This window comes from Ascaphus truei, chromosome 9, assembly GCF_040206685.1.
Source record: "Ascaphus truei isolate aAscTru1 chromosome 9, aAscTru1.hap1, whole genome shotgun sequence".
Taxonomy (NCBI): Eukaryota; Metazoa; Chordata; class Amphibia; order Anura; family Ascaphidae; genus Ascaphus; species Ascaphus truei.
Genome location: NC_134491.1, coordinates 61188755 through 61215849, shown reverse-complemented (window position 1 = coordinate 61215849; position 27095 = coordinate 61188755). Strand labels below are relative to the sequence as shown.

General features: G+C 45.3%; 1 protein-coding gene across 8 annotated transcripts in view; it reads right to left on the bottom strand.

Annotated features, from left to right (window-relative positions):
• Positions 1-16256: 16256 nt before the first annotated feature.
• Positions 16257-27095, bottom strand: part of LOC142503145 (membrane cofactor protein-like) — a 78220-nt gene continuing 67381 nt past the window's right edge. For all 8 annotated transcript variants that reach the window (XR_012803943.1, XM_075615207.1, XM_075615211.1 and 5 more), the window contains one exon: positions 16257-18368. Coding sequence is in view for 7 of the 8 variants with exons in the window: in XM_075615211.1 (XP_075471326.1) it covers positions 18310-18368 (59 nt within the window). In the remaining variant the exon portion in view is untranslated. The remainder of the gene's footprint in view (positions 18369-27095) is intronic.

Here is a 27095-nt window from a genome sequence, read left to right as displayed (position 1 = left end):
GTCTGGCACAGTGCTGTGGACAGCGAGAGGAGAGGAAAATAATGCTAGGAAATATGTCCATGTTATTTAAACAATGCCTAACTGTGGTGTCACACCCACCCAGACACCGCATAAGCCCCATTTCAGTGTTTGGTTAGGACTAACGTTAAGTTCTCACGTTAACCTCCGCATCCTTTAGTGGTTAGGGGTTTGCGATGATAACGTCTCCTTTGCCAATCAGTTGCATGTCATTGTCACGAACGTCCGTAAAAATGAGCACTGCGCTATTTGAGTAAAACGCAGGTAACATTCCGTTATTCACTTTAGTGGATAAGCGTTATTTACTAACATAAATAGCCTATAGGAGCTTAGTGCACCTGGACCTGAGTCCCTTGCTGCAGGAGACGTACCTGGCTGGCTGAGGACTGTACATTACATTTCCCAGTTTGCCTGCAGGTACAAATAATAGAACTAGAATAAACAAATTCCATCATTCACTTCCTTTGTGGGTGATATTGTTCCTTTCGTGTGTAACCCTTATTCCCCCCCCCCCCCCCCCTAGACTCATCTGACATACCTAGGGTGTGTGAGGGCGGATTACATGTACTTAGTGGTGCGTACCTGCGTGGAACAGGAGGGCCTGAGTCTCCCGCGGTGGTGTAGGGGATCACAGGACCAGGCTTCTGGGGTAGTAGCCTCCATGATTTTAGTGGTGGTGCAGCGCCTCCATCCTCTATACCTTCCCAGGGTATGGGGTAGGACCTGTATAGAAGAGTGAACCCTGGTCCCAGGGTGGATGCTCCAGAATCACACAACAGTCGTTGGTAACAAGGTAATGTCTCTCTTTATTGGGTCGAGCTGCGCCCGGCAGGCGTAGTGACAAGCAGCTGCAACAACAACAGCAATGTCCCTCTTATCAACTCGACCCTCCACTCTGTACAGGCCTTTCCTTCCCTCCAAGCATACACTCCGACAGGATGGACTGGGCTGGGGCCTCAATACCCCGCTGTCCACCTCAGAGGGTATCCTCTGGGTGGGGGATGGATTCTCCCCATCACCCCATCATCGGGGTGAGGGGCATTGGTCCACCTGAACTCGGCTCGCTCTCCAATTGTCATAGGCCAGAGTTCTCTCTCTTGCTGCTCCCAGGACGGAGCTAGGTATACTCCTCTCACTCCCAGGACAGACTTCCAGAGTCCACTCCTCGTAGACTCCAGAATAGACAGACCCGTCACTTACAGGAATGGGCTGCTAAATAGGCTTAGCCCCACCCATCATGATGTCAGCAGGACCTCCCCTCTGTCTCGTGCCTGCAGCAGAGTCAGGGGCATGCATCTACCACTCAGGGCAGGGCTTGAAGGGGGGGGAAACCCATGATCACTACTGGTGCCTGCCTCTAACAGGACTTACCACAGTAGGAGGAAGATAGGTATAGCCTGTGCTGTTTACAGGGGGCTACACGTGTATGAACCAATGCCTGCGTTTTTCATGTTTCACTTTGTGTCAGGAGTGGCGAAGCTGTTATGAATACGACCCTCCCCCCCCCCCCCCCCCACCAAGGAGGCTGCCATCTTTTTATTTCTGATTTCAATAACGGCCACCTGACAGTATAAAAGAGGCTCACAGGTCTCTTCTTCATGTGCTCAGAGCTTTCCAACCCTCAGGTCTGTTCTTCTGTATATTACATGTTCGTGTTTTGTAAGAGACGTGAGGTTTGGAAAGTTCTGTGTACACAGAGATCGGTGCGGTGTATATAGCTCTGTGCATAATCATTACATACATGAAAAACTCTCATGTTGGTCCCATAAAATATATCACAAACCACAACAAATGTGTCGTGACTTGTGTGGAGATCTGGCCCTGGGTGTCCGGGGCAGCTGCGCTCAGTCATTCAGCTGGCATGCGCCGCGCTCCCGCTGCTGCTTTCCGTGAGGTTTCTATTTCTGCTGCGTCACAGCCCTGCACGAGTTTATTCTCTTTGCAGTGACCTTGACTCAGCTGGAATCAGGGATTTTTTTTAACCCCTTTGCTTCAGGAAACTTCTGCCACACACTGCAAATCCCCTTTGGCAGCAGAAAGCTCAAACTCCCACTTACATTGCTTCGCATTGCATTTTCCGGTTATTCCTCCCCCGGTATAAGAGAGAACTTGGAGAGAGAGAATATTTTTTGAGGTGTCCATGTTTGTGCACTCTATTGAAACTGCTTTATAATTCAGTCCCAATAACTGCAACATTGTTGCTAACTGCAGCAGTATTCCTGCATATCTGCAGAACCAGCCTGTGAGACGGGTCATTTGTATTGTGTGTGTATAAAGTGCAGTTAAAAGTGAGGTGGTCACAAAGCTGTTACATGGCTGAGTGCTCTCATGTTATCCTAGCTCTAGTTCACATTGCTAAATTCAAAATAATTCCTACTAATGTTAATCTTTTTGTCTCCTCTGTAGAATTGACAATATATGTATGCAGTGCTATACATAGAATTTTGCAGACACGAGTCCCTGCCCCAAAGAACTTGCACTCTAATGTTGGTTCGTGCGGCAGAGGGAGGGACTTGCCCAAGGAGCTGACACTGGGATTCAAACCAGGTGAGTCGCAGGTAATAACATTATCACTGAGCTACTTCTTCAGCCCTGCAAGCAGCCGTGGATTTCACAGTGGGGCAAGCGCTTGTCACAGTTGTACTTACTGGTATCTCTGTCTTTTTGTTGCCAGCTCCGAGAAGTCACATTTACAAGGTGAACAAACACAAGCATAGCACTGTCTCTAGCTATAGAGCATCACACAGGTAATGTGAGAACCATACAAGGTAAGCCTATAGCACCAGCCCTGATATACTGTATACCAGTGTGCTGAAGCAGAGATACCCTGAAAACCTGGCCTGTTGGTGGCCCTTGAGGACAGGAGTTGGCCACCCTTGCAGACAGCTAAATGCATACAGAGAGGTACACTGAAGTTCATCGCTGACCCTACAGCAAGGAAGAGAATTTACAGATCATCGCAGATTTACAATCACTGCAGAATCCTTATTTATTTATCATGCCATCAAAAGCTATTTTAACAGTATGCAATGTTAACCCTGGAATTCCGTGGCCACTCTGACCTTTTCCGGTTACAAACAGTGAGTCTGCGTCACTGCTGCTGAATTGGAGCAAGAAGGGGGCTGAGCTCCGGTAGACTCAGGTGCAATAAAAACTAGTTTCCTGGTAATGGGCTTCCAGCTCCACAACGCAGACCTCGTAACCAAGCACAGGCTGACGAGTTCTAAGGCGCGTTCTCCGAGTGGATCTTCCAATGTCACACCGGCTACCGGTCCTCCCCCTATGACTTATTTTGAAAGTGAGCTCCATGCGAAGCCCTTTAAAAGCAGATTACCAACCTTCTTTAGAAACAATTCCAGGCTTTTTTTTATTTAACTTTACTGCAGGCTTCAGGCCTTTTTAAATAGTCTACTCGGCAACGCCTGCTTTTTATTCTCACTTCCTCTACTCAAACACAGAGCCATTTGCCAATACAGAGTACTAAAGCATCCGGGCAGAAAAATACTCGTCTTAATCTTCTAAGCTACGGTTCTTTCAGGTCTGCTAATGTCACAGTGAGAGAGGATTAGCAGCCATATGGGTCAGGGGTGGCCAAGTCCAGTCCTCAAGGGCCACCAACAGGCCAGGTATTAAGGATATCTCTGCTTCCGCACAGGTGGCTTAATCAGTGGCACGGTCAACGACTGAGCCACCTGTGCTAAAGCAGGGATATCCTTAATACCTGTCCTGTTGGTGGCCCTTGAGAACTGGACTAGACAACCCCTGATTTTAGATGTTGGGGTCCTGATTTAGGAATAAAATACATCATTTAAAAATCAGCGAGCAGCAGAAAAACTAGAGGGGAAAACAGACACCGAATTGTACAGTAATGTAAAGAAATCTCTAGAAAAGAAACATGCCGGGGGGTAATAGCACCTTTAACCCACGCCGTTCAAGACGTTTAATGCAGCTGGTAGGAGCTCTAGGGAAACATCCATATTTAAAGTGGATAGGAAACTGAAAAGTGAGTGCGCCCATTTACATTTCAGTACCTAGAATCCTTGTCTGCAGTTTAAAGCAGTGACTGGGGTGATTGTATCTGCGTGTCTCCCACAGCCTGCCTCAATCAGTGGTAATAGATTGGCCCTTTCTTACCTTCTGCTGCCACGCGGGCACGGCAGCAGCATGGTTAAGAAGTCACAATAAAAAATAGATATTTTTGAACCCTGCAAATTGTAAACCTTCAATGCCTCTTCCTGGAGGCTCTGCCTCTGAAAACTGCTGGGCTTTAACTGCTCTCAGAACATAAGCTTTGTCAATGAAGTCATTTGTATCACAAACGGATTGTTATGGAACCTTCTCATAAATTACCAGTGTGTTTGCAGCAGGCGCCACCGTGTGGAGAGTCTTGGAATGTCTGAGCTCAGTGCAGAAAGTTATGTTTCAACAACGGCAGAATAATTATTTGCCATAAAAAACACCAAGGTAAAGGAGATGTGTTAGGGCCCATATTTTCTAAGCAGTGCTATTCCATAAGACATCTTCCAGCATTAGAAGACACCTTATGATCCATTCAAGTGAAGAGACTAAACGTATTATGCTTATTAAATATGAGATTTAAAATAAAATGCACTGCTTTGTTACTTAATGCAACATGTTAACACAAAATGTAGTCCGTTTGCGTGCCCCCTAAAGATGAGGTTTCCCAAGATGCAGAAGCAGCTTTGCCATTGCATGCAGAGTTTAGCAAATCTGCAAAATGTCGTGTTCCTTTGAGAGGCCAGCGCTCAGATCTTCCTTTATTGGTTTCTATTGGTTTGTTGTCTCTTCTTCTCTTGCAGTTGTATTGAGCGTTCCTGTCTGCTCCGCTGAAGGGTCGAGAATCTCAGTCTACTCCCGGAAGCTGGTTTCATGTGGTGACTTAGATTTAATCATCGCTGTATCTAGCACCATTTGAAATCAGTGTTTTAGGAGTAAGAATCACAGCCTTCACAAGGAATGCGGCATGTATATGGAAGAAGACAAGCAACACAAGTGGTGTGTTGTAACTGGGCACCCGCAGGTCATCTTAATTGATTACAGTGGCTTTATTTAGGAAACGTTTGGGTCCTCGAGGTTAAAGGTCTAAGTGAAGGACCAGAACATCCCTTTTTCCCTAAATAAAATTACTGTAATAAATGAAGACTTGTGAATAGAGTACCTAGTTACTTACTCTACATTGTGGCAACCACTGCTGGCTCCGGCCACGCAGGAGACTTATCTTTAGATCCGTGTGTGCAGTCACATCCATTTAGGTTTTAGTTGATGCCTCACTGGTTTAGATATTGTCAGCATTTGGAGGTCTTTCAGAAACGTATCTTTCCATAATTGTCAGCAACATAGGAATCAGGAGTTCAACTTGACCTAACTGCTTACGATTAGTGACACATTTAAATTAGAATGAATCCAATAGACTTCTAACATAACCCAGTTTCACTGAAAAACTGCCTGCTACAAATTAACAACACACATACTTCTGGCTTTTGATTAAGTGATTGCTTGGTTTCTTATTTAAATTAATTCAAATTAAGATATTGTAAGGGTATCATGTAAGCAAAGCAGAAAGTTAGGAAAACTAATCCATCTAAAAGTTAGAACATGATTTAAGACTGATTAAACCAATGGAGAGTTACATAAAATTAACTTGAAACATAATTGAAGAATGAATATGGACAAAACAGATGATCTATTCTGCCAAAGGAGATCTCTTGAATTGTGATTTCATATTTTTTCCTCTTATGAAATGAGTATTTGTGTTCAACCTCTATGATATCAAATGGTTAAAAATGTTTAAAATGTTCAGCAGTCTCGACTTTGGTCTGGATTCTGGACCTAATTAACCAGCAGCAAAGTAACTTTCGACCATGTAAAATCCACTGCCTAATATATACTACTGTGGTTATAGTGCTGTCGGAATAATACATTTATAAAGTGGAAATTTCATTGTCTAGGTGCAAGTTTATAATTCCTAATCCAACAGGAATATTGGCTAACTATATAAACTCCAGCAGTAAATGTAACAGAGTCATACAGAAGTGTTTTTGCCCTGTTGGTCAGGAGGTTGCACAGCAGGTATTTGATACATGTTACATGATCTCACGAAAACAAGTCATGTTCCATCAACATGAAATGTAGGTCAGTTATTCTGAAACCCGTGTTGGTTCATGGGGTGTTCAGAGGCAGAATGGGGATGTGGATTTTACAGGGAAGCCATGATTGAGCACCGCTGCTTAGAGAGTGCTGTCAAACTTAGGCCTGAAAGGCCACCAACAGGCCAGGATTTAAGGACTAGAACTGCTTCAGCATAGGTGGCTCAATTATTTTGACTGAACCACCTGTGCTGAAGCAGGGATATTCTTAAATCCTGGCCTTTTGTGGCCTCTAAGGACGGCTGCTCTTAAATCTAAATTATTCCACTTAAAAACACCAAGAAAGATTAACCTTGGGGGTTGATTCACTAATCTCTGAAGTGGGAAAGCCATATTTGAAACAAAATGAATGCTTCTTGTATATCTGTGCCTCGAGTGTTAATATTTGGCAAGACTATCACACATTTAGCTCTTATGCTGGTGCATGGGAGGCTCTGGCAAAGGTGAGGCAGTCCTTCACTGAAAAGGTAGTGGATGTATGGAGTGTACACCCAGCAAAGGTAATATAGGTTATAGTAGTAAAGGAATTCAAAGATTGACACAAAAGATTCTAAATAAAACGCTACTGGTCAAAGTTTGTGGGTTTTTTCACAGCAGGTTGTACAACAGCCAACTGGATAGGCCAAGTGGCCGTTAAATGCAGTGGTTTTGCTGTTTAACCATCATCAGTGACGTCATTGAGAATTCCCTTGCACAGGATAACCGATCTCTCTTGGTGTTCAGAGTGTTGACTTTATCTAGCACCATTTGAAATCGGTTATGACGTAAGGTGAAAAGCATCAAGGCAACAGAGACCAACGTTCGACGGTAACAAATCACCCGAAAATCTACTCGCCACCTAGCCCTGCATTTTAAATAAAGAAATTGAATAAATTTCTAATAAGAACTAATAAAATTTGGTTTTGACATAAGTTTAATTATTGTATTACATTTATACTCTTTACTACAATTTGGGGGGGTGTGCGTGGGGGGGGGGGGTCAGGAGTGTGCGTGAATGACTAGTTTCCTGAACCCCTTAACCAGTGTTTGGATGCCCCCGCTTCACAATTTTATAAAGCAGCAGTCCCGCCTGTGATCTTACCTGATCCGCAGTCCCTCAATGTCCAGTTACCCTCATTCTCGCAATGTTATATGTTGGAAGGGAGGTGTTCCCTACCTGTCTTCTGGGTTGGGGGATTCCGATATCTCCTGTGTGAAGCTTGAGAGTCAGATCTGTTAGAAAGCAGTATAGGTTATTTCGGTGTAGGAATAGGGCAGGTAAGATATATAGTGTAAATAAGATATCCAGATCCAGAGTGTGAGACAGAGAGAGGGGGTGGGTGGGTGACTGACTGGGTGGATACTTCTGGTGTTCTGCACACACAGACAATATAAGAGAAATGCTGCACACCTCAAAAAGAAAAATAATGATACAGTTACCTGTGCTCCAGTGTTTGCATGAAAGCCTGTGATCAGTCCTGAACAGATGAACAAAGGAACATAGGGCACAACGGGTTTAGCAAATCAAACTCATTTATTAAATGAGTTTGATTTGCTAAACCCGTTGTGCCCTATGTTCCTTAGTTCATTCGTCCTGCACACACAGACACACTCCCCCACACACAGAAACTCACAAAGTGGAGTACTAGAGTCAGTGACGGACGTGAGTGATGGGGGGGGGGGGGGGAGCGAGAGGAAAGGCCGGCAATCCGAGCAAGCGGCTTCCCCCTGCACCACCGCCGCTCCGGGTGGGCCAGCCCTGCAACTGCGGGTGGTGTGGGGAAGTGTACCCGTGCAGCTGCAAAAGCGCAAAGATTCGGCCCTCCAGCCTCCCCACCCTGTGTGCGCCAGTCCCTCACCTGCTTCCCCCTCACACGCTGTCCGCATTGAGTGGGCAAGCTTGGGAACGGAAACCACCAGCACCCCATGTGCACTGCCATGTGCTGCAACCGCGCACCACCCCGTGCCCATCTCCCACCCCAGGCAGGCAGCCACGGGGACCAGGGGGAAGTAGGGGTGACACCGCACCATGGGAGCAGGCACCACAAGATGGGCCGGAAGCTGCCGCCGCACACTTGCCCCCTCGATTCACATACTCCGCTGAGAGGTGAGAAGGCAGCGCACATGCAACACGCCGCCACCGTAGGAGGGGGAAGCGACAAATCAATTTGAAAAAATTGCGTTCCGAGCAGGGGTCTGGGTCTCGCAGGCCATATGTGTCTCAAGCCAGATGTGCAGAATATAAAATACCACACACACTGGAAACAAGGGATAGGGAGGCATGAGAGAGCATGAGACAGACACTACTTACCTCTGCAGAAAAGGAAGAGCGGGCTTGACTGCTCAGCTCATATAGAGCCTGGCTGCGCCCCAAAACAACCTGGCTGCGCGCCAACACGCGTCCGTCCAATCAGATAGGGGGATTTTTATTTATTTTTCCAACGGGAATATTTCTTTTTTTTTTTTTTTTGAGAGCAGGGGAATTGTAAGAACCACAGCACAGATCGCCAGCAGGCAAAATCGGTCACCATGTTTGTCGAGCACTGCTTATACGAATCCAACCATCAAATTAAATAAAGCAACATATTAATGATCTGATTCACAAACTTGTTTTACCTCCTTGTTGAGATTACCTTTATACATTGTTCATGTCTAGCAGTAGATACATCACAGGTTCTGGCTGTGGTTCCATGATATATCATGGTGACTTCATAATAAAATTGTCAGTGTCTAACCTGCTTAGAGTAGAGTAACCATATACTGCAGTGCTCGGATCTATGCTCTGTGCTCTGTGCAGTAGCATGCTGCTCCTATTGTATTGCAAATCTATACCATGGATTTTACGTCAGACGTATGAGTCAGTCCACTGGAGAGCTGTGATAACTGCGCGAGACACCATTACCCCTGTAACTGACAGCCATTTTCTTAAACGGTGCATTTTTATCGTATATCGCGAATATAAAGATCACTTGTGAGCACATTCACATGTCTTAGGCAGGTGAGGTTTCTTGTTGCCTTTTTTACCCACCATAACTTAAAATGTGTGTGTAGGTGTATATATATATATACAAATGTAAATACAACTGTATGCTCATCTGCATGTCTTAGGCAGGTCTGCAACCCCGCCTTTCACCATTATCACCCAGCACACAGCACTTCCACTGCAGCAAGGGATTCTGGGAAATGACATGCAAATAAGTACACAGTGCCACTTTTTACTTCAAAAACCATTTTTAACATGGTTCCCTATATATATATATATATATATATATATATATATATATATATATATATATATATATTCAGTACTGAAGTCTGTGTGTACACATACTTTAGATGTTTGTTTATTGCATTGTCTGTGTTCCACCTTTTAGTATTTTTATACAGTATATATATACCGTACTGCATTCTGTGAACTGAATATACTGTAAGGTTTGGATCACATTTCGCACCCATTCGTACTATTGCCATCCCTCAGCCCCCATCGCCAATACAGTATTAGCCCCAAAAATAAACACCAAATAAATGAAAAGTGAACCAAAATAGGATAGAATTTAACACGTTTTATTTCTCACAATAGGATGGCATATCAACAGCACATGACAGTACCTCAACAGTAAGGTCACCATGATACGGTCCTTGCTTTGGGCAGCTTTTAACACTTATGATTATTTTGACACCTTCAGGGCTACAGTATCTCACATTTTTCACCAGTGCAAGCAACAATAATTACATATATTCAGTATAAGGCCTATTTGTAAAATAATCCACTTGATACATTCTTACTACATGCCAGTAGCATGTCCATTACGCTGTAACACAATGGGCAAAACTCTTGCAATGTTATTAATATAGTTGTTGTATTTTTCTACATTGAGTGTTTGCCCAGAAAGCTCGTATTCCCTTTACTATTTGGTCCTTGTTGGCAGATTTGACGACTTTCCTCAGGTGAGGTTTCATCTCATGCCCCACCAGTTCTATGGGGTTTAAATCGGGTGACCTGCAACATCAGGGACAAAAATGGGGTTGTAAGAGCAAATATCTATACAGTAGAAATTAACAAGAAACTGTTACATTGAGGCACTTACTCTGGGGGAGTCTTCACCCAATTAATTCCGCGTGCGTGAATATACTTAATTGAAGCACTGTGTTTTGTATTATTATCCTGGAAGAATCGATGACCAGATGGGAACTGAGCCCGAATATGGTCAGCTATGGAGTCTATAGTCTATTCTTAAAAATTGTTTTTTATCCATGATCCCTGTACAGAAAAAGGGATATAATGTCATACAGTACATTCTTACGGCACATAAAATTTCATTACCAAAAATGATAAACTGAGAATTACCGTCAAATATTATTATGGACCCTGGGCCAAGTCTAGAGATAGCACCCCACACATGGACCTTGAGTGGGTGCTTGGGACGTGGCTTCAGGGATAGATTATTTTTTTTTGTAAAAGGCACAAGTGGCAAATCTTTCTAGGTCAACTGACGATTCATTTGAAAATATTACATTGTCAAAAGTTTCCCCACTATTGATCCAAGCTTGTGCTTGCTGTACTCTCTTAATCTTGTTGGGCTCCCTCATCATTGGATGCACTAAATTAGATCTGACAATAAGGGATTTAGTAGACCAAGGCCCAAAATTTGTGTTCAAATGGGCTAAAACCTTGGTGAACAGTCTTTCACCCAGTCTCTTTGTATCAGACCAAACTAACACCAGTACTGCTAAACCAAAGGTTATTTTTCTTTGCGGTCATTGTAGCATTTGTATTAACATGCAAGCCTCCCCATTTTTTGCTTCCACATTCACAGGCAGAAATTCTTCATATTAGATCTTTTATCAATTGTGATACTAAATTTGTGGTGTATCATCTAACCTTTGGCTGTGGGAAGCAATACGTGGGTAGGAAGATAAGACCTTTTAAACATAGGAAACAAGAACATGTTAGGCTCATTAAAAAGGGGGATTTAAATCAGCGGTGTGCAAACTGGGGGGCGCGACCCCCAGGGGGGGCGCGGGGTTTACAGAGGCCCCGCGCGCTTCCCGAAGGCACTTAAATTAAGTGCCGGGGGAGCTGCAGGGCCTCTATAAACCTTTACTTACCTAGGCTCTGGCGGCTTCCTTCCTGCGTCGCCATGGCAACGCGGCATCAAAAATACGCCGCGAGGTCATGTGGCGTCACGTTGCTATGGCAACGTGACGTCATGACGCCGGAGCGCAGGTGAGTGGGGGCGCAGGAGTAAGAGGACCGCCGGTAGGGGGGCGCAGGGAAAAGTTTGCGCCCCCCCTGATTTAAATCATCCAGTATCCAAACGTGTCACAATGCCCCCAGGGTAACCTCAAGAAATTAATATGCAAAGGCATAGAAGTGGTCCCACTACTAGAGGCGGTAACAGGGTTAACAAATTGGATCGCAGAGAAATGTTTTGGATTTTTACTTTGCGAACCAGAATACCCAGATGTCTCAATTCAGATAGGGATCTCAGCAATTTTTTATGATGTGGAGTTTCATTAGTTTGGTTTTGTTTTCCTTCATATTTTATTCTTGGGTATATTCAACTTATTCATTAATATTATATATTAGTTTATTAGTATATTGTTAATATTGCAATTCTCTGCGGTCAAGGTTTCAACATCTGGTTTACAAATTTGGAGTTATGGTTGACTATATAAATCTACTCAAAAAAAGAGAAGCTATGCAAAAGCTTGTTATAAGTTTATAACAAATTTAAAATGTAAGATAGGTGCAAAAATATTTGAAATAGGTTTGTGATATTTTGAAATGTGACATATTTGCACTTATCATTTATGTATATATTTCCTACCATGTCAGTATTACATTGTTATTTACAGATTGATTTAGTGCTTTGTATGTCTTTTTAGATATGTATTGATTTACAAGTGAGTTAATTAATATCTGATAACGCTTTCTTTAGATATGAAAAAGAAAAAATGTGCACAAGCGCTAAAGACTAAAACACCAGTGTGACAATTGCAAAATATATATATATATGAAGGCTGCCTAGTAATACTGTCAGTACTGACAGAGAAAGTGAAAGTGAAAACAAAGGAAAACCTGGCGCCAAAAGTTCATTGGATAATCCTGTACTCCTCAGGGGATCAGCACACTTGCTTGACAGGCCATATAGGGGAAAAAACACAAACAGACACAGATCATAGTGCAACACTGTAGGGTTAAAACAGGTCTACACTAATACACACACTGCACATATAACATAGAGACTCCTAGTGACTATAAAAACTAATTTATTAAATAAAAAGAACTATGCCATAAAATGGTTTGGACAAATGAGAACACCGCTGGTCATCCAGATGTGAAAAATCAGAGCCCTACTTACAAGCAGCAAGGCAAATACAGGCAATGCAACAAAGAGTCTTCCGGCTGCTGCTGATGTCTTTGCAGAGATGTAATTCCTGCTGCACCGTGACTTTCGTGCTGACTCTCCCTCCAGGGGTTAACAGGAACAGTGGCAGTGTTGGAAGCCTGCTTGTGGGGCTCACAGCTCTCCACCACGTGAGGCTGCTCTCCTCACTTCCTCCTCCGGTTACACAGGCTGTCTCAGCGTGCCTGCACGCGAGTGTGCACGTGCCCTTAAAGGGACAGTACAAGCGTCCTGTATGCCAAGAACTAACGGCTGCAATGGGGCTCAAATGTGACCAAGTGTCCCAAAAAGTCCAATACCAAGCTCAAAGTGACTGTGTCACCTGCCCTACGCGTTTCGTGGATGTTACTCCACTTCCTCAGGGGCTACAAAGACTGACACTAAATGACATGTACATATACCCTAACCAATTAAAAATGAATTGCCCAATTAGGCTGTATAGCCTGCATGTCATTAATATCAAAGCACTACGTCTCTAACAACATAATACACATACAATACATTAAACAACATTAAAAACATTCAGATATCAACTGATAACCATATAACCCAAAATTGAGGCCAGATGTAATATCATAATAGGCATTGATATATACCAAAATGCCAAATTGTGGCCAAAGGATAAACAAACCTGCTTAAGCCACTTAGTATGCTACTGCTGGTACAGAGTCAAATGGATAAGGTGTCATCCATTAAGTAATGGTTGCATTTAACTAATGTTTGTTTGAGCCATTTCATCTACCTAAAAAGGAGCCCAGTTCAAAATCAATATTGAGCCCAAATCATCCCCATATGGGCTCAATATTGATTTTGAACTGGGCTTCTTTTTAGGTAGATGAAATGGCTCAAACAAACTATAGTTAAATGCAACCATTACTTAATGGATGACACCTTATCCATTTGACTCTGTACCAGCAGTAGCATACTAAGTGGCTTAAGCAGGTTTGTTTATCCTTTGGCCACAATTTGGCATTTTGGTATATATCAATGCCTATTATGATATTACATCTGGCCTCAATTTTGGGATATATGGTTATCAGTTGATATCTGAATGTTTTTAATGTTGTTTAATGTATTGTATGTGTATTATGTTGTTAGAGACGTAGTGCTTTGATATTAATGACATGCAGGCTATACAGCCTAATTGGGCAATTCATTTTTAATTGGTTAGGGTATATGTACATGTCATTTAGTGTCAGTCTTTGTAGCCCCTGAGGAAGTGGAGTAACATCCACGAAATGCGTAGGGCAGGTGACACAGTCACTTTGAGCTTGGTATTGGACTTTTTGGGACACTTGGTCACATTTGAGCCCCATTGCAGCCGTTAGTTCTTGGCATACAGGACGCTTGTACTGTCCCTTTAAGGGCACGTGCACACTCGCGTGCAGGCACGCTGAGACAGCCTGTGTAACCGGAGGAGGAAGTGAGGAGAGCAGCCTCACGTGGAGGAGAGCTGTGAGCCCCACAAGCAGGCTTCCAACACTGCCACTGTTCCTGTTAACCCTTGGAGGGAGAGTCAGCACGAAAGTCACGGTGCAGCAGGAATTACATCTCTGCAAAGACATCAGCAGCAGCCGGTAGACTCTTTGTTGCATTGCCTGTATTTGCCTTGCTGCTTGTAAGTAGGGCTCTGATTTTTCACATCTGGATGACCAGCGGTGTTCTCATTTGTCCAAACCATTTTATGGCATAGTTCTTTTTATTTAATAAATTAGTTTTTATAGTCACTAGGAGTCTCTATGTTATATGTGCAGTGTGTGTATTAGTATAGACCTGTTTTAACCCTACAGTGTTGCACTATGATCTGTGTCTGTTTGTGTTTTTTCCCCTATATGGTCTGTCAAGCAAGTGTGCTGATCCCCTGAGGAGTACAGGATTATCCAATGAGCTTTCTTTAGATAATTACTGTCAATCATTATACACAGTTTCGTTGAGTGGTCTGTTTTACATTAATATGGGATTGTGTGTTGAAAGGCAGTCTTTCTAAAGAAGCTATGCTTTTCTTGATACGTAGACAGACGCTATCATCACGGTTGCATCTGTGCTCTCCACAATCTAAAATTTGACAGTCTAGCGTCTATTTTCGCAGGAGAAACCCTTCTGTCTTTTGCACCTCTTACCCATGCAGTGTGTGGTATGATTGGATATCTCTAATCGCCACGATGACAGATCCATTTGTTACTCTTAGAAGAAATTATGGGCCTAATAGCAATTCATATTTAATAAAGTCCTCCAACTAAGTGGTGACCGGTGTCACCTCTCACTGGGATGCACAAGTGATAATTCAAGACTTACAGTTTTCTTTGAGGCTTTCTTTGAGGCTGACAGCCCAGGATCTGGCTATTGTCGGTAGCGACACACATTTCACTTTTAGTGAGCCAGTGATCGCGCACACCGTGCCTCCACACAGACCCAGGCAGGGACTTGACCTGTCAAACAATATCTTGTATTTTTAAGAAAAATGGTAACCACATTAACATCTGAAGCACCAGATAAATTAAGATGCTTAAATTTTTCACAGCTAGGAAATAGCTTCACAATGCTCTTCTGGGGCCATCAATGGAAAGCTGCAACGCCATCAAGCGATGCCATCTCAACTTTCTCTTGGTGACCCAAAGAGGTAGTTTGTGCCAAAACCAGCACAAAAGAAATTGGCACATCTGGGTAACGGGTTCCCTGGAGGTTGGGGGATCCCAGGTTCAAGTATTAAAAATAAAAATGTGAGAGGGATTGCTGCTTTGAGGGGCGAATAGGGGCTGTATTTCCGATGGAAGCCCACAGATGACACCAAATGTCAAACCAGAGCCCCAACATGGCTTACAGATCGTCTTGTCGGCTTAAGATACCGCTACTGTAATGTAGGTGAGGGGCTTCATGGCCTCGGAAAGAGTAGCTCAACAGTAAGAACATTGCCTTTGAAGCGGGTTAACCTGTTTCAAATCCCAGTCTTCTTTTGATTTTGGTACCCAGGGCACACGGAGGTGGCGACTTGCCCAATAACATTTGTAAGCTCTCAGGATCGTTGTGCATGCAAAATCATACATTCAGCACTACACACAGATCCGTCATTTAAACTGCCAACTGCTGCTTTGTTTTACTTCCTCGCAGAGTACTTAAGATGTCCACACACTAGAGGGCAGTGTGGCATTCCAATTTCAGTTATGGAATTCTCCAGCTTCCAAAACTGGGGAGAAACCATCAGATTTATTAAAAGGAAAAAACTACAATAATGCATGTACAGTATTGTTAACTTATATAGTTCCAATCTATGCAGCACTTTACAGGAGTTATAATACAGATAACAGGGTGATATACACAAGTTAAATGTTACTTCAATTGGATTCCTTTTATTTGCAGCAAATCCTGTGCAAACCATCATATTTATCAGTTTTGCAACAAGTAGACCTATTTTTCTCATTATTTCTTGTACACATCCTCTCTTGGTCAAATATTTGATCCAGATTATCTGTCTTTTTCAGCAATACTTTATATAGCATTTTAGTTCTATCCTTGCTAGATCATCTCCTGGCATCTGTGGGAGAAAGGCAGTGTACTCTAAAACTGGGCAATTTAAAGATGGTTACCGTCAAGCTACTGAATGATTGGCTCGAAATCACTGCAGAAAGATCATCACACATACAGAAAACACCCACAAGGACAAATAACCAAAAAACACGATTAATACGGGTTCTATTTTGTTCTTTTATTTTATCTAGGAATGGAGGTATCCAAGTGTTTTACAATCACACGTTATAGGAACAATTTGCATTTAAAGAACATTCAGAAAGATTAGGTACAAATATTTATTACCTTCCAGTGTACTTTATTTAACATAACATTTTAGGAAAGTTTCACAGATGCTTGTGAAAGGGACAACAAAATACGTACTGCACAAATATTCGATTCTCAGCCTAAACCCACGTTATTTATTGCTAAACAAAGATTAAGATGATCTACAGCAAACCTGTGCGAAAGAAACAATGTTCCTTATTCTGTAAGGGGCCAAATCACCCATTTGGCAGGTACGCATGTTATAGAACAGGGGCGGTAAACTCCAGTTCTCAAGAACTACCAACAGGTCAGGTGTTCAGGATATCCCTGGTTTAGCACAAATAATAAGTGGCTCATTCTTCGACTACCTCTGAGCCACCTGTGCTGAAGCAGGGATATCCTGAAAACCTGACCTGTTGGTAGTTCTTGGGGACAGGAGTTGGCCGCCCCCGTTATAGATTAAGGGCCAATGCCTAGCAGTGGAGTGGTGAAGGCCTGTTACATACACTGACATCAAAATAAAATATAATGTGCATGCCCCTACAATCTGAAAATCTTTGCATATGAAAAAGTGAACATAAAAACAAAAAAACACACTTATGTTTAAAAAGTTTACAAAACAATGTCTGTCTGTCTGAAAGCGGAAATAAAATTGAGGGATTTTAAAGCCAACCCAACCCCCCCTCAAAAAACAAACTTATGAGCCGTTCACATACCGTATGGAGCACTGCACTATCCTGGGGGGTGTGTGTTGCACTCTGGCAGAGAAAGGGTTAATGTTCGAGTTCAGAAAATTTATTTTCAGTTAAACCCCTGATATTTAACAAAATATATACATTCCTCTTAAATTACCTTCGCTGGAGCATCCGCCCAGAAACAGAAAATAAGAACTTTAAGAAATGGCCCAAACTTCAATTCTTTTGGCCAGGGTTGCTCAACTCCAGTCCTTACACCCCCTCTCTCCTCCTCCCCCCTCCTGGTTTTCAGAATATCCCTTCTTCAGCACAGGCTCAGTCTTAAACTGAGTCTCCTGTGCTGAAGCTGGGATATCCTGAAAACTTGACCTGTTGAGGGGGCTTTAAGCCATTGGAACCTGCAACACACGTCTAACAGTAATGAGACGCAGAGCGGCCGAGTAACAGTTTAAGGCTATTTAAATTACTTCGTTAACACCTTTAATAAATACAAAATAAAATCCTTACAAAAATAAATGTGTCTAATTAAATATGACAAGCAGAACGAGCATGCGTGAAATTAAAATACTGCGCGGCTTAACGTGTGCACGTAACCCTTTCACTACTGGGATGACAGACTTGCATTCTGTTCCAGCATTTAATGGTATCAAATGTGTATTGAGATGCACAATGTTCACAAATTTGCAGAACGGTTAATGCAGACCGTGTTCAGGCGGCTACCACAAATATCTGCTGAGCCCAGCCATGCAACATTAAAGGGTGCAAAAGATGGACATCAAAAACTGCTGTGCCTATGTTACTTTGTGCTACTCCGCAAGACATGGCCATACTGTATTTACAAAGATGTGCTTGGAATGTCTCTTGCGAAGTAGCACTGTTTAGTAACTAATGGAACCATGTCACTTAGACACAGCAGAGGTTACCGGCGTGCTGCGCTGTCAATCCGGGAGGGATTCAAGTGGCTGTTCCTTATACACAACTGCTAGGCAAGAAGCGGAGCGGGCGGTGGATGGCAATTCAGATGGGCATAACCTGGCAGTGTTCTTTGAAGGCATCTTCATGGTAAATAGCTGTATACATTGGTACGTGCCAGGCTTTACGGCTTTGCATCAGGCGAAGATGCAAAAGATAGTCATAACCTAGCAGATCGAGGAAGAAGCGGCATGTCCAAAACACTGCAGGGCCGCTGTATTTAGCTCATCTCAAAAAAAGGTGTTAATAGGGAAAATCAAAACAAAAAAGCAAATGCCATGTTCCATCCTTCAGAACTTAGTAACTAAGCATCGCAAGTCGTATAATGAGCATTGTAAGGATCAGGCTCACGTTTCCTAAGAGAGAAGAGACAGCACGTTAATAAGAACGCATGACTTCTATTGAATTCACGGGAGGGTCGGAGCACAACGCTGAGATTGTGGGAGACCAAAGGAACACTTTCAGTTCCCATGATAAAGAGCAGGGAGCAGGATCTGAATTAGGGAAGGTTGCTACGCCTTGACGTGAGGCAACCTTCCCTCATGGTGCACAGATCTTCAGAGACCTGCTCTGAGCATATATTAAGTGGGAACATGTAGTGTGTCTCACACCTCCCCCCCATCCCAAGATTATTAATGCACCAATATCCCCAATAAATATTTGAATAAAATATATATGTATATTTTCCATGGGCCACGCCCAGCAGACAAAATGGCAGCCATATTTAAAACTGCGTGAAAGTTATACCACCTGTCTCTACAATGCAATAACATTGGAAAGAAAAGATACAAATATTTGTTTAACGTATATAAAGAAAAAAGCACACACACCCAAATTTGGTTAAAACTGAGGAAAAAACACAAAAAAATATCACGTTACAGGCAAACATGGTATTAGTATTTGAATAAAACACAATAAATGGATGAATCCAGGTTAGGTAAACTCAACGCAACGAACAGTTTAGCTTGAACAATCTCACAAACCGTGGCATTTGTCCCTGGAAGAAGTGTTAATGCGGATTTAAGCCAGTGTCACGTGCACATAAAGCGGTGGCTGTTAATATACACGGCCTGCACGCGCCCTACACGTCTCGTTCTAAGAAGGCTCCTTAGCATCAACGTTTAACTCCTGTGGTACCGGTGAGACGACAAAACTGCATAATTCTCACACACTGATTGTAATAGAAGTCGAACTCTACAGAACACCTCTGGAAGTGCTATAGCAATGCTGCTCACATCGGAAAGATGGCCACACACAATAACCAGCTTATTCGCAGGGGGGCAGGAAAATTACAATTTATAACACTCTTCGAGGCCCCTATACTCTGCAAGTCTGCCAACTACTTAGGCTGCGTCCCCGCCAGCACTGAGCGTGCGGTGCTTGCCGCGTTAACTTACATATAGATATATATATATAAATATGTAAGTTCCCACGCGCTCGTGCGCGGGCACACACGCTGACCCGCGCTCGCCGCTTACCAAAACAAAAACTATACTTCCCTGCGCACTCAGCTGGCCCGCAATGCCGCCCCCTTACCCCCCGCGCACGCTTGCTTAAATCGGAAGACACCCGGCGCTCATGCTTGGAGCGCTCTCCAAGCATGAGTGCGCTCAGCGCCAGCGGGGACTTAGATTGCAAACTTTTCAGGGCAGGAATCCTTTTCTATTATCTGCTTTTACGTTTGATGCACATATTATTACAATGAATTCCCTGTATACGATTGTTCATATTGTTAAGTGCAGCGAACATGGTTGGCAACAAACCTAGATATCTTGGACGTATTCGGAGTTTAGGGTCAAATCAGCGATATTCCACTTAAGTCTAGGAAATGCGGATACTAAAAGGTCTGTGAGACTGACGCCAAATGAGGGAGACTCCAAAACACAGTGACCGTTAACATGTCTGCAGGGGAATGCAGGTTAGTGCACTGTTATCAGTGCTGTACCTGCAGCTCACTGTATTGTGTGGGGGTCATTGAGAATTGTACAAAAAAAATAAATAAGTGGGCACAAGCCTTTCCTTAAAGCTCATGATAGAAAGCAGACGGGTATGCCATGCACCTTAAAAACTGATTCTAGGAGCAGAACGGTGAGATTAAAGTAGAGGTTCAGTTTCTGTAGAGTCACGCCCTCACATTACAGACAGAAAAAATAAAATAAAAGTATACCAAGCCATTTATAGGACATTAAATTAGAGCAAATATTTTTTGTAGAATTTTTTTTTTCTTTCTACTTTACACAATTATTTCAAATCCCAAAATTAGTTTCCGGTGATTGAACAAAAAAAAATATGAGGGGTCTTTTTGTTTTATACGTTATGTTGAACCATGCAATTAAAGGGGCAGAGTTTGAACCAGAGTCCTTCATTCCATTAAAACGCGACTGGTGCGTATTACAGGTTAGGAAGGAGGCATCATGGGTGATATTCAAATATAAAGATGGCACTTGTAGTGGATATTACATTAAAAAAAAATGGCGGCGATTCCCTGCGATCCCGGGGGTGATGTGAGGTGCAGGGAGGTGAGGTACAGGGGAGGTGAGGTGCAGGAAGGATGATGTGAGGTGCAGGGGGTGAGGTGCAGGGGTGATTGGAGGTGCAGGGGGGGGGGTGATTGGAGGTGAGGGGGGGGTTATTGGAGGTGCAGGGGGGGGTGATTGGAGGTGCGGGGGGGTGATTGGAGTTGTGGGGGGGTGATTGGAGGTGATTGGAGGGGTCATTGGAGGTGTGGGGGGGGGGTCATTGGAGGTGCAGGGGGTGAGGTGCAGGGGGGTGGTGATTGGAGGTGCAGGGGGGGTCATTGGAGATGCGGGGGGGTCACTGGAGGTGCGGGGGGGTCATTAGAGGTGCAGGGGGGTCATTGGAGGTGCAGGGGGGGATCATTGGAGGTGCAGGGGGGGTCATTGGAGGTGTAGTGGGGGGTCATTGGAGGTGCAGGGGGGGATCATTGGAGGTGCAGGGGAGGGTGGTTGGAGGTGCAGGGGAGGGTGATTGGAGGTGCCGGGGGGATCATTGGAGGTGCAGGGGGGGAGAGTGATGTGAGGTGCAGGGGGGGGAGAGTGGTGTGAGGTGCAGGGGGGAGAGTGGTGTGAGGTGCAGGGGGGGAGAGTGATGTGAGGTGCAGGGGGGGAGAGTGGTGTGAGGTGCAGGGGGGGAGAGTGGTGTGAGGTGCAGGGGGGGAGAGTGATGTGAGGTGCAGGGGGGGAGAAGGATGTGAGGTGCAGGGGGGGTGGGATGTGTGCGGTGTGCAGGGGGGTATTGTGTGTTTGTGGAGAGGGAGTATTATGTGTGTGGGTGAGGGGGAGAGATGGGGGTATGAGAGATAGATGGGGAGTATCGGAAAGGTTGATAGTGAGGGGTCCTGGGGGAGATGTGAGGATGATGATGATGATTTTACCCGTGCGGCCCAAATTTTTTTTCCTTGGAGCATTTCGGCCCTTCTCGCTTTACGAGTTGTGCAGGCCTGCTCTAGGGTGTGTCCCCACGCAGACAGATGAGGGAGGCAGAGCTGTTTATATACTGTACAACTTTTTATTCCTCCAGCTGCCAGAGAGAACCATATTCATTAAAACTATCACCCATTTCATGAGCTTCTATTATTGTGACGTTATACACGTATTCACAGATGCTGTTACAATCCCTCTTCAAGCAGGCTCAGAATTTATCGGCTACATATTGCCATTTTTCCATTGAGATCCAGATGCACTGATATTCAGGACTTTGTTCTATTGTTTACTTACATACAAAATATAATGCAGCCCAAACATAACCACACGTAGATATTACCCAGCAGTGACTGCCTTTTATTTCAAGGTTAGAACGCAAAGGCGAGACTTTTCCTACCAGGGCCTGAAGGGACTTTAGCAGTCCCAAAAGCTTGCAATTCTCTTGGAAGAATAGCCATAAAAAAAAAAGTATCAACTTTACCTTACGTTTCAGAAGCATTTCTCACTGCAAGGTCTCTAACGCACCAGACATTGAATTAGGAAAACCACAATAAAAGTGGTTGAGGAGGTGGTTTACGGGTATATTAAACCCAACAGGCACTGTAGACATTGATGAGTTTGTGGAAATGCGCTACATATTTTGTCTTAGCATTAATAAGGATAACTGGGCACTTATGAGTCTCCCAGTCTTTGTGGCAGAGTGGCCTTGTGTACAAGGCATTGGCTTTTGAAGTGGAAGGTTGTATTGCAGAGTCCCAGCTGTGCATAACTTTATTCCAGCCCAAAGTCCCAGTCTCTCGCTTTGCTAATTAGGGCAAGAATGTAACATTTCAGGGTTCACAAGATCTATATTGGCAATTTTCTAAAATGTATGTGCGTTGCCAGGGTGTTAAGGGAATGGCTTAAACACAGTGTAGATGAACTTCCGCGCTCGAGCCGTCCAAAGATAAAGGTGCTGCTTTCCGTGCTTGAGCGTCTCCTCTTAACGCTCATAAAGGGGGCTCCAATAAAGGAGTCCCCAAAACAAAAAAGCACACAGAGCGCACCGGGGGTTAATAACCAGATAAACAGAGCTAAGCTCTAGAACTCACCCCTAATGTGATGGCTGGAACTGCTTCTCTTTGGGTGACTATGACTGACTCTTGGGTGGTGGGTGACTATGACTGACTGCACACATACACACACGTACACCGAGCAGGGGGGAGGGAAATCAGACTCTCAGACTGTCAGACCCACTCTCAGACTGTCAGACCCACTCTCAGACTGGCAGACCCACTCTCAGACTGTCAGACCCACTCTCAGACTGTCAGACCCACTCTCAGACTGTCAGACCCACTCTCAGACTGTCAGACCCACTCTCAGACTGTCAGACCCACTCTCAGACTGTCAGATCCACTCGCAGAATCTCAGACCCTCAGACCCACTCTCAGACTCTCAGACTCACTCTCAGACTCTCAGACCCACTCTCACTCTCAGACCCGCTCTCAGACTCTTAGACCCGCTCTCACTGTCAGACTCACTCTCAGACTCTCAGACCCTCAGACCCACTCTCAGACTCTCAGACCCGCTCTCACTGTCAGACCCGCTCTCAGACTCTCAGACCCTCAGACCCACTCTCAGACTCTCAGACCCGCTCTCACTGTCAGACCCACTCTCAGACTCTCAGACCCGCTCTCAGACCCTCAGACCCGCTCTCAGACTCTCAGACCCGCTCTCACTGTCAGACCCGCTCTCAGACTGTCAGACCCGCTCTCAGACTGTCAGATCCGCTCTCAGACTCTCAGACTCTCAGACCCACACCCACCCACCCACACACACACACACAATCACACACACACACACAATCACCCACACACAAAATCACACCCACACAAAATCACACACACACACACACTCACCCACACACACTAAATTACCCACCCACACACACAAAATCACCCACCCACACACACCCAAATCACGCACACACACACACTCACCCACACACACACTCACCCACAAACACACTCACCCACAAACACACTCACCCACAATCACCCACACACACCCAATCACACACACACACACAAAATCACCCACACTCACCCACCCACACACACAATCACACACACACACACACACTCACCCACAAACACACTCACCCACAATCACCCACACTCACCCAGAATCACACACACTCACCCACCCACACACCCACACTAAATCACCCACCCACACACACTAAATCACCCACCCACACACACTAAATCACCCACACACACAATCACCCACACACACTAAATCACCCACACACACACTAAATCACCCACACACACACACACACCCACAAAATAACCCACACATACACTCACCCACACACACACACAATCACCCACACACACAATCACCCACACTCACCCACACACACTCACCCACCCACACAATCACCCACCCACCCAATCACCCACCCACACAATCACCCACCCACACACAATCAAGAATGACAATCAGCTGCAAGAAGTGACAACTTGAGATGCATAAGATCACACAGTCATTTTATGGGGCAAAGATCATTTGGGGGGGGGGGGAAGGTGTCTGCAAAAGTTAATCATACAACTTGTATTGAAGTCAAGGAGATCAATGATGCTGGGATTAGGCTGCGTCCCCGCTAGCGCTGAGCGGCGCCTGGTGAGGTGACTTGCATATATATATATATATATACACATACATACATACATACATATACACATATATATACACACATATATATATACACACATACACATATACTGCACCGACACACTTTATTCGAGCAAATACCCAGTATGTACCTGGCAGATACCTGGAATGCGCCGCTCCTCACCTCTGACAAGCCCCGTTGCGTTTGCCTTCCCAGCCTGGGTTCATGCCTGGCTGACGGGCGGCTGATCTGTTAAATGATAATGATTAGGATTTAATAGGCTGCAATGCTTCGCGTGTCTACCAGATGGCATAAATTCATGAATTGTAATGCAGTATATATATATATACTGTGCAGTATTGCAGCCAGCGGGAATAAAATGCTTCAATCCCTGCCTGAAAATACCTCAATGCACTCGGGCAGAAAACAGTCACAAACCTCAATACACCCGGGTATACCCGAATTCGTGGGACTAGCCGAGCTCGAATAAAGTGTGTCGCCAGTGTATATATATACACACACATATATATATATATATATACACACATACACATATATATAAGTATATAAACACATATACTGTTGCGGCCGAGCTTAGTCTAACACTTACCCGGTCTCGGCCGCAGCAGATCTCGGGCGCGCGCCGAGGTGTCCCGCGCGCGCGCCGGAGCCTCTGAGGATAGGTCCTCCGATCGGGGCTTCCCCCTCCCCTCTCCGGGTCCGCCTGGTCCCCCCGGAGCCCCCCACCGCATCCCCCACATCGCGGGACACCAGGGCTCCCTTCGGTGACGCACGGCACGCCGAGGGGATTCTCCATCAAAGCCGGGAAACCTCGCGGCTTGCAGCTCTAGCCGTATTAGAATAAACTTGGTCGGTACTGTATATATATATATACACACACATATATATGTACAAGTCCCCGCTCAAGCGATGCGCGTGTATGCGGCGGGCACACACGCTCACCGGCGCTTAAGTAAACAATTTTTTTTAAACCTTCTAGCTTCCCCTGCAGCGTCCCCCCCGCCTAAAATTTGTTTAAGCGCCGATGAGCGTGTGTGCCCGCGCCTATGCATCGCGTGAGCTTGCATATATATATATATATGCAAGTCACCTCGCCAAGCACCGCACGCTCTGCGCTAGCGAGGACGCAGCCTATGTGTGGAGGAGGACCGTGTAAGTGCGCGGGGTGGGGTCCGTGGACGTGCACATGGGGGGAATCAGAGCAGGGGGGGGGAAAATCAGAGCGGGGGGGATCGGAGGAGGACCGTGTAAGTGCGCGGGGGGGGGGGGATTCTGAGCAGGGGAGGATCGGAGGACCGTGAAAGTGCGCGGGGGGTGGGGGGTTCTGAGCAGGGAGGGGGGGATTCTGAGCAGGGGGGGATCAGAGGAGGACCGTGTAAGTGCGCGGGGGGGGATTCTGAGCAGGGGAGGATCGGAGGACCGTGAAAGTGCGCGGGGGGTGGGGGGTTCTGAGCAGGGGGGGGGGATTCTGAGCAGGGGGGGATCGGAGGAGGTCCGTGGACGTGCACAGGGGGGGAGGGAGGGGATCGGAGCAGGAGGGGATCGGTGCACGTGCCCACCTCCGCAACTGCTGCCCGGTGTGGGGATTCAATTTTCAAGATTCAAGTTTCTTCCTCCGCAGACTCGCTCTTCTGTGGACGTGCTCCGTAGGGGGGGGTTGGTCTTGGCAAATAAAACAAAAAACTCTTGGCAATATGCCAACACGAGGCAGCCAATCAGGAAAGGGAAAGTTATTTTTTCTCCCCCTCCTTTCTTGCAAGCGCGCAAACGGCCCCCTGACTCACGGGGGCCGGACCAAAACAGTTGGCGGGCCATATACGGCCCGCGGGCCGGACGTTCCCCACCCCTGCTCTAGAGCATAGCTCTGTTTATCTGGTTATTAAGCCCCGGTGCGCTCTGTGCACTTTTCTGTTAGTGGCTTAAACACCTCTGGTGGTGAAGGGATTAAACAGAGCTGTCTCATCAAGGTTTTATACATTACTGTAAGGCTACGCTTATAGTGCCCGCGACGGCGACACGACGATGTCAGGCTACGGTCGCTGGAAAAATCAAATTGAGATGACTTACATTGCGACCAAGCCGTTGCGCTTACTATAAGCGCACGCGATGACAGCAATGCATTTGTTTTCACTCAATGTCGCGCCGCCATCACTATAAGCACAGCCTAAGGCTGCGTCCAGGGTTGCAGCAGCCGAGCGGTGCTTTCCCTGGCCTTGGTTAGCGCGCCGTCCGTGGGCGTGTCGGGGGGCGGGCCAGTGACGTCACGGAGCTGGTTCGGCCCTGCGCTCCCATGAGCGCCCAATCTAAAATTTGGATAAGACCTACGCTTCCAGAAGCGTAGGCGAGCCCCTACTAAAGCCGCTCTCATTGCGGCTGCAGGGGCTCACTGGTAAGCACCAGCGCGCCTCAGCACGGGTCAGCGCCTAAGCGCTGACCATGCCCGAGGCCTAAGGCTGTTTTTGTGAGTTCTTGCCCTTCTTAGGGTACAACAAAGAACTCCGTACAGGGATTAGGAAATGTAGTACTGCGGCTGCATTACCAATTGTGGAGTGGGGTAAATATTTGTATTACATTTCTTTAACTAAAGCCAATTTATTGTAGTCGAGATATAAATTAATTTGTCTTTGCTTGGGATTTAGATACTTTCCGTCCCCCACAAAAACACCACAGGGTTAAACAGCAGATACAGGATGTCAAGGTTTGTGATTGGCAACGCTAGTCCTGCTAATTATCTGAACAGAAATATCTCCTTGTTAGAGGGGGGAAATGTCACATTAATGTCAGTATGTAACAGCGCAAAAGCAGATAGCACAGAGCTAGAGAAGAAAGACCATTGGAAAGGATGGCGTCTCTATTTCAAAGAGAAGCGAGAGTTTCCAGCAAAGAAACTTGTGAAGATTGGTGGCACTGTCCAAAAGGAGATACCTTGGTTACACCGATTTGATATTTGTTTTCTTCAT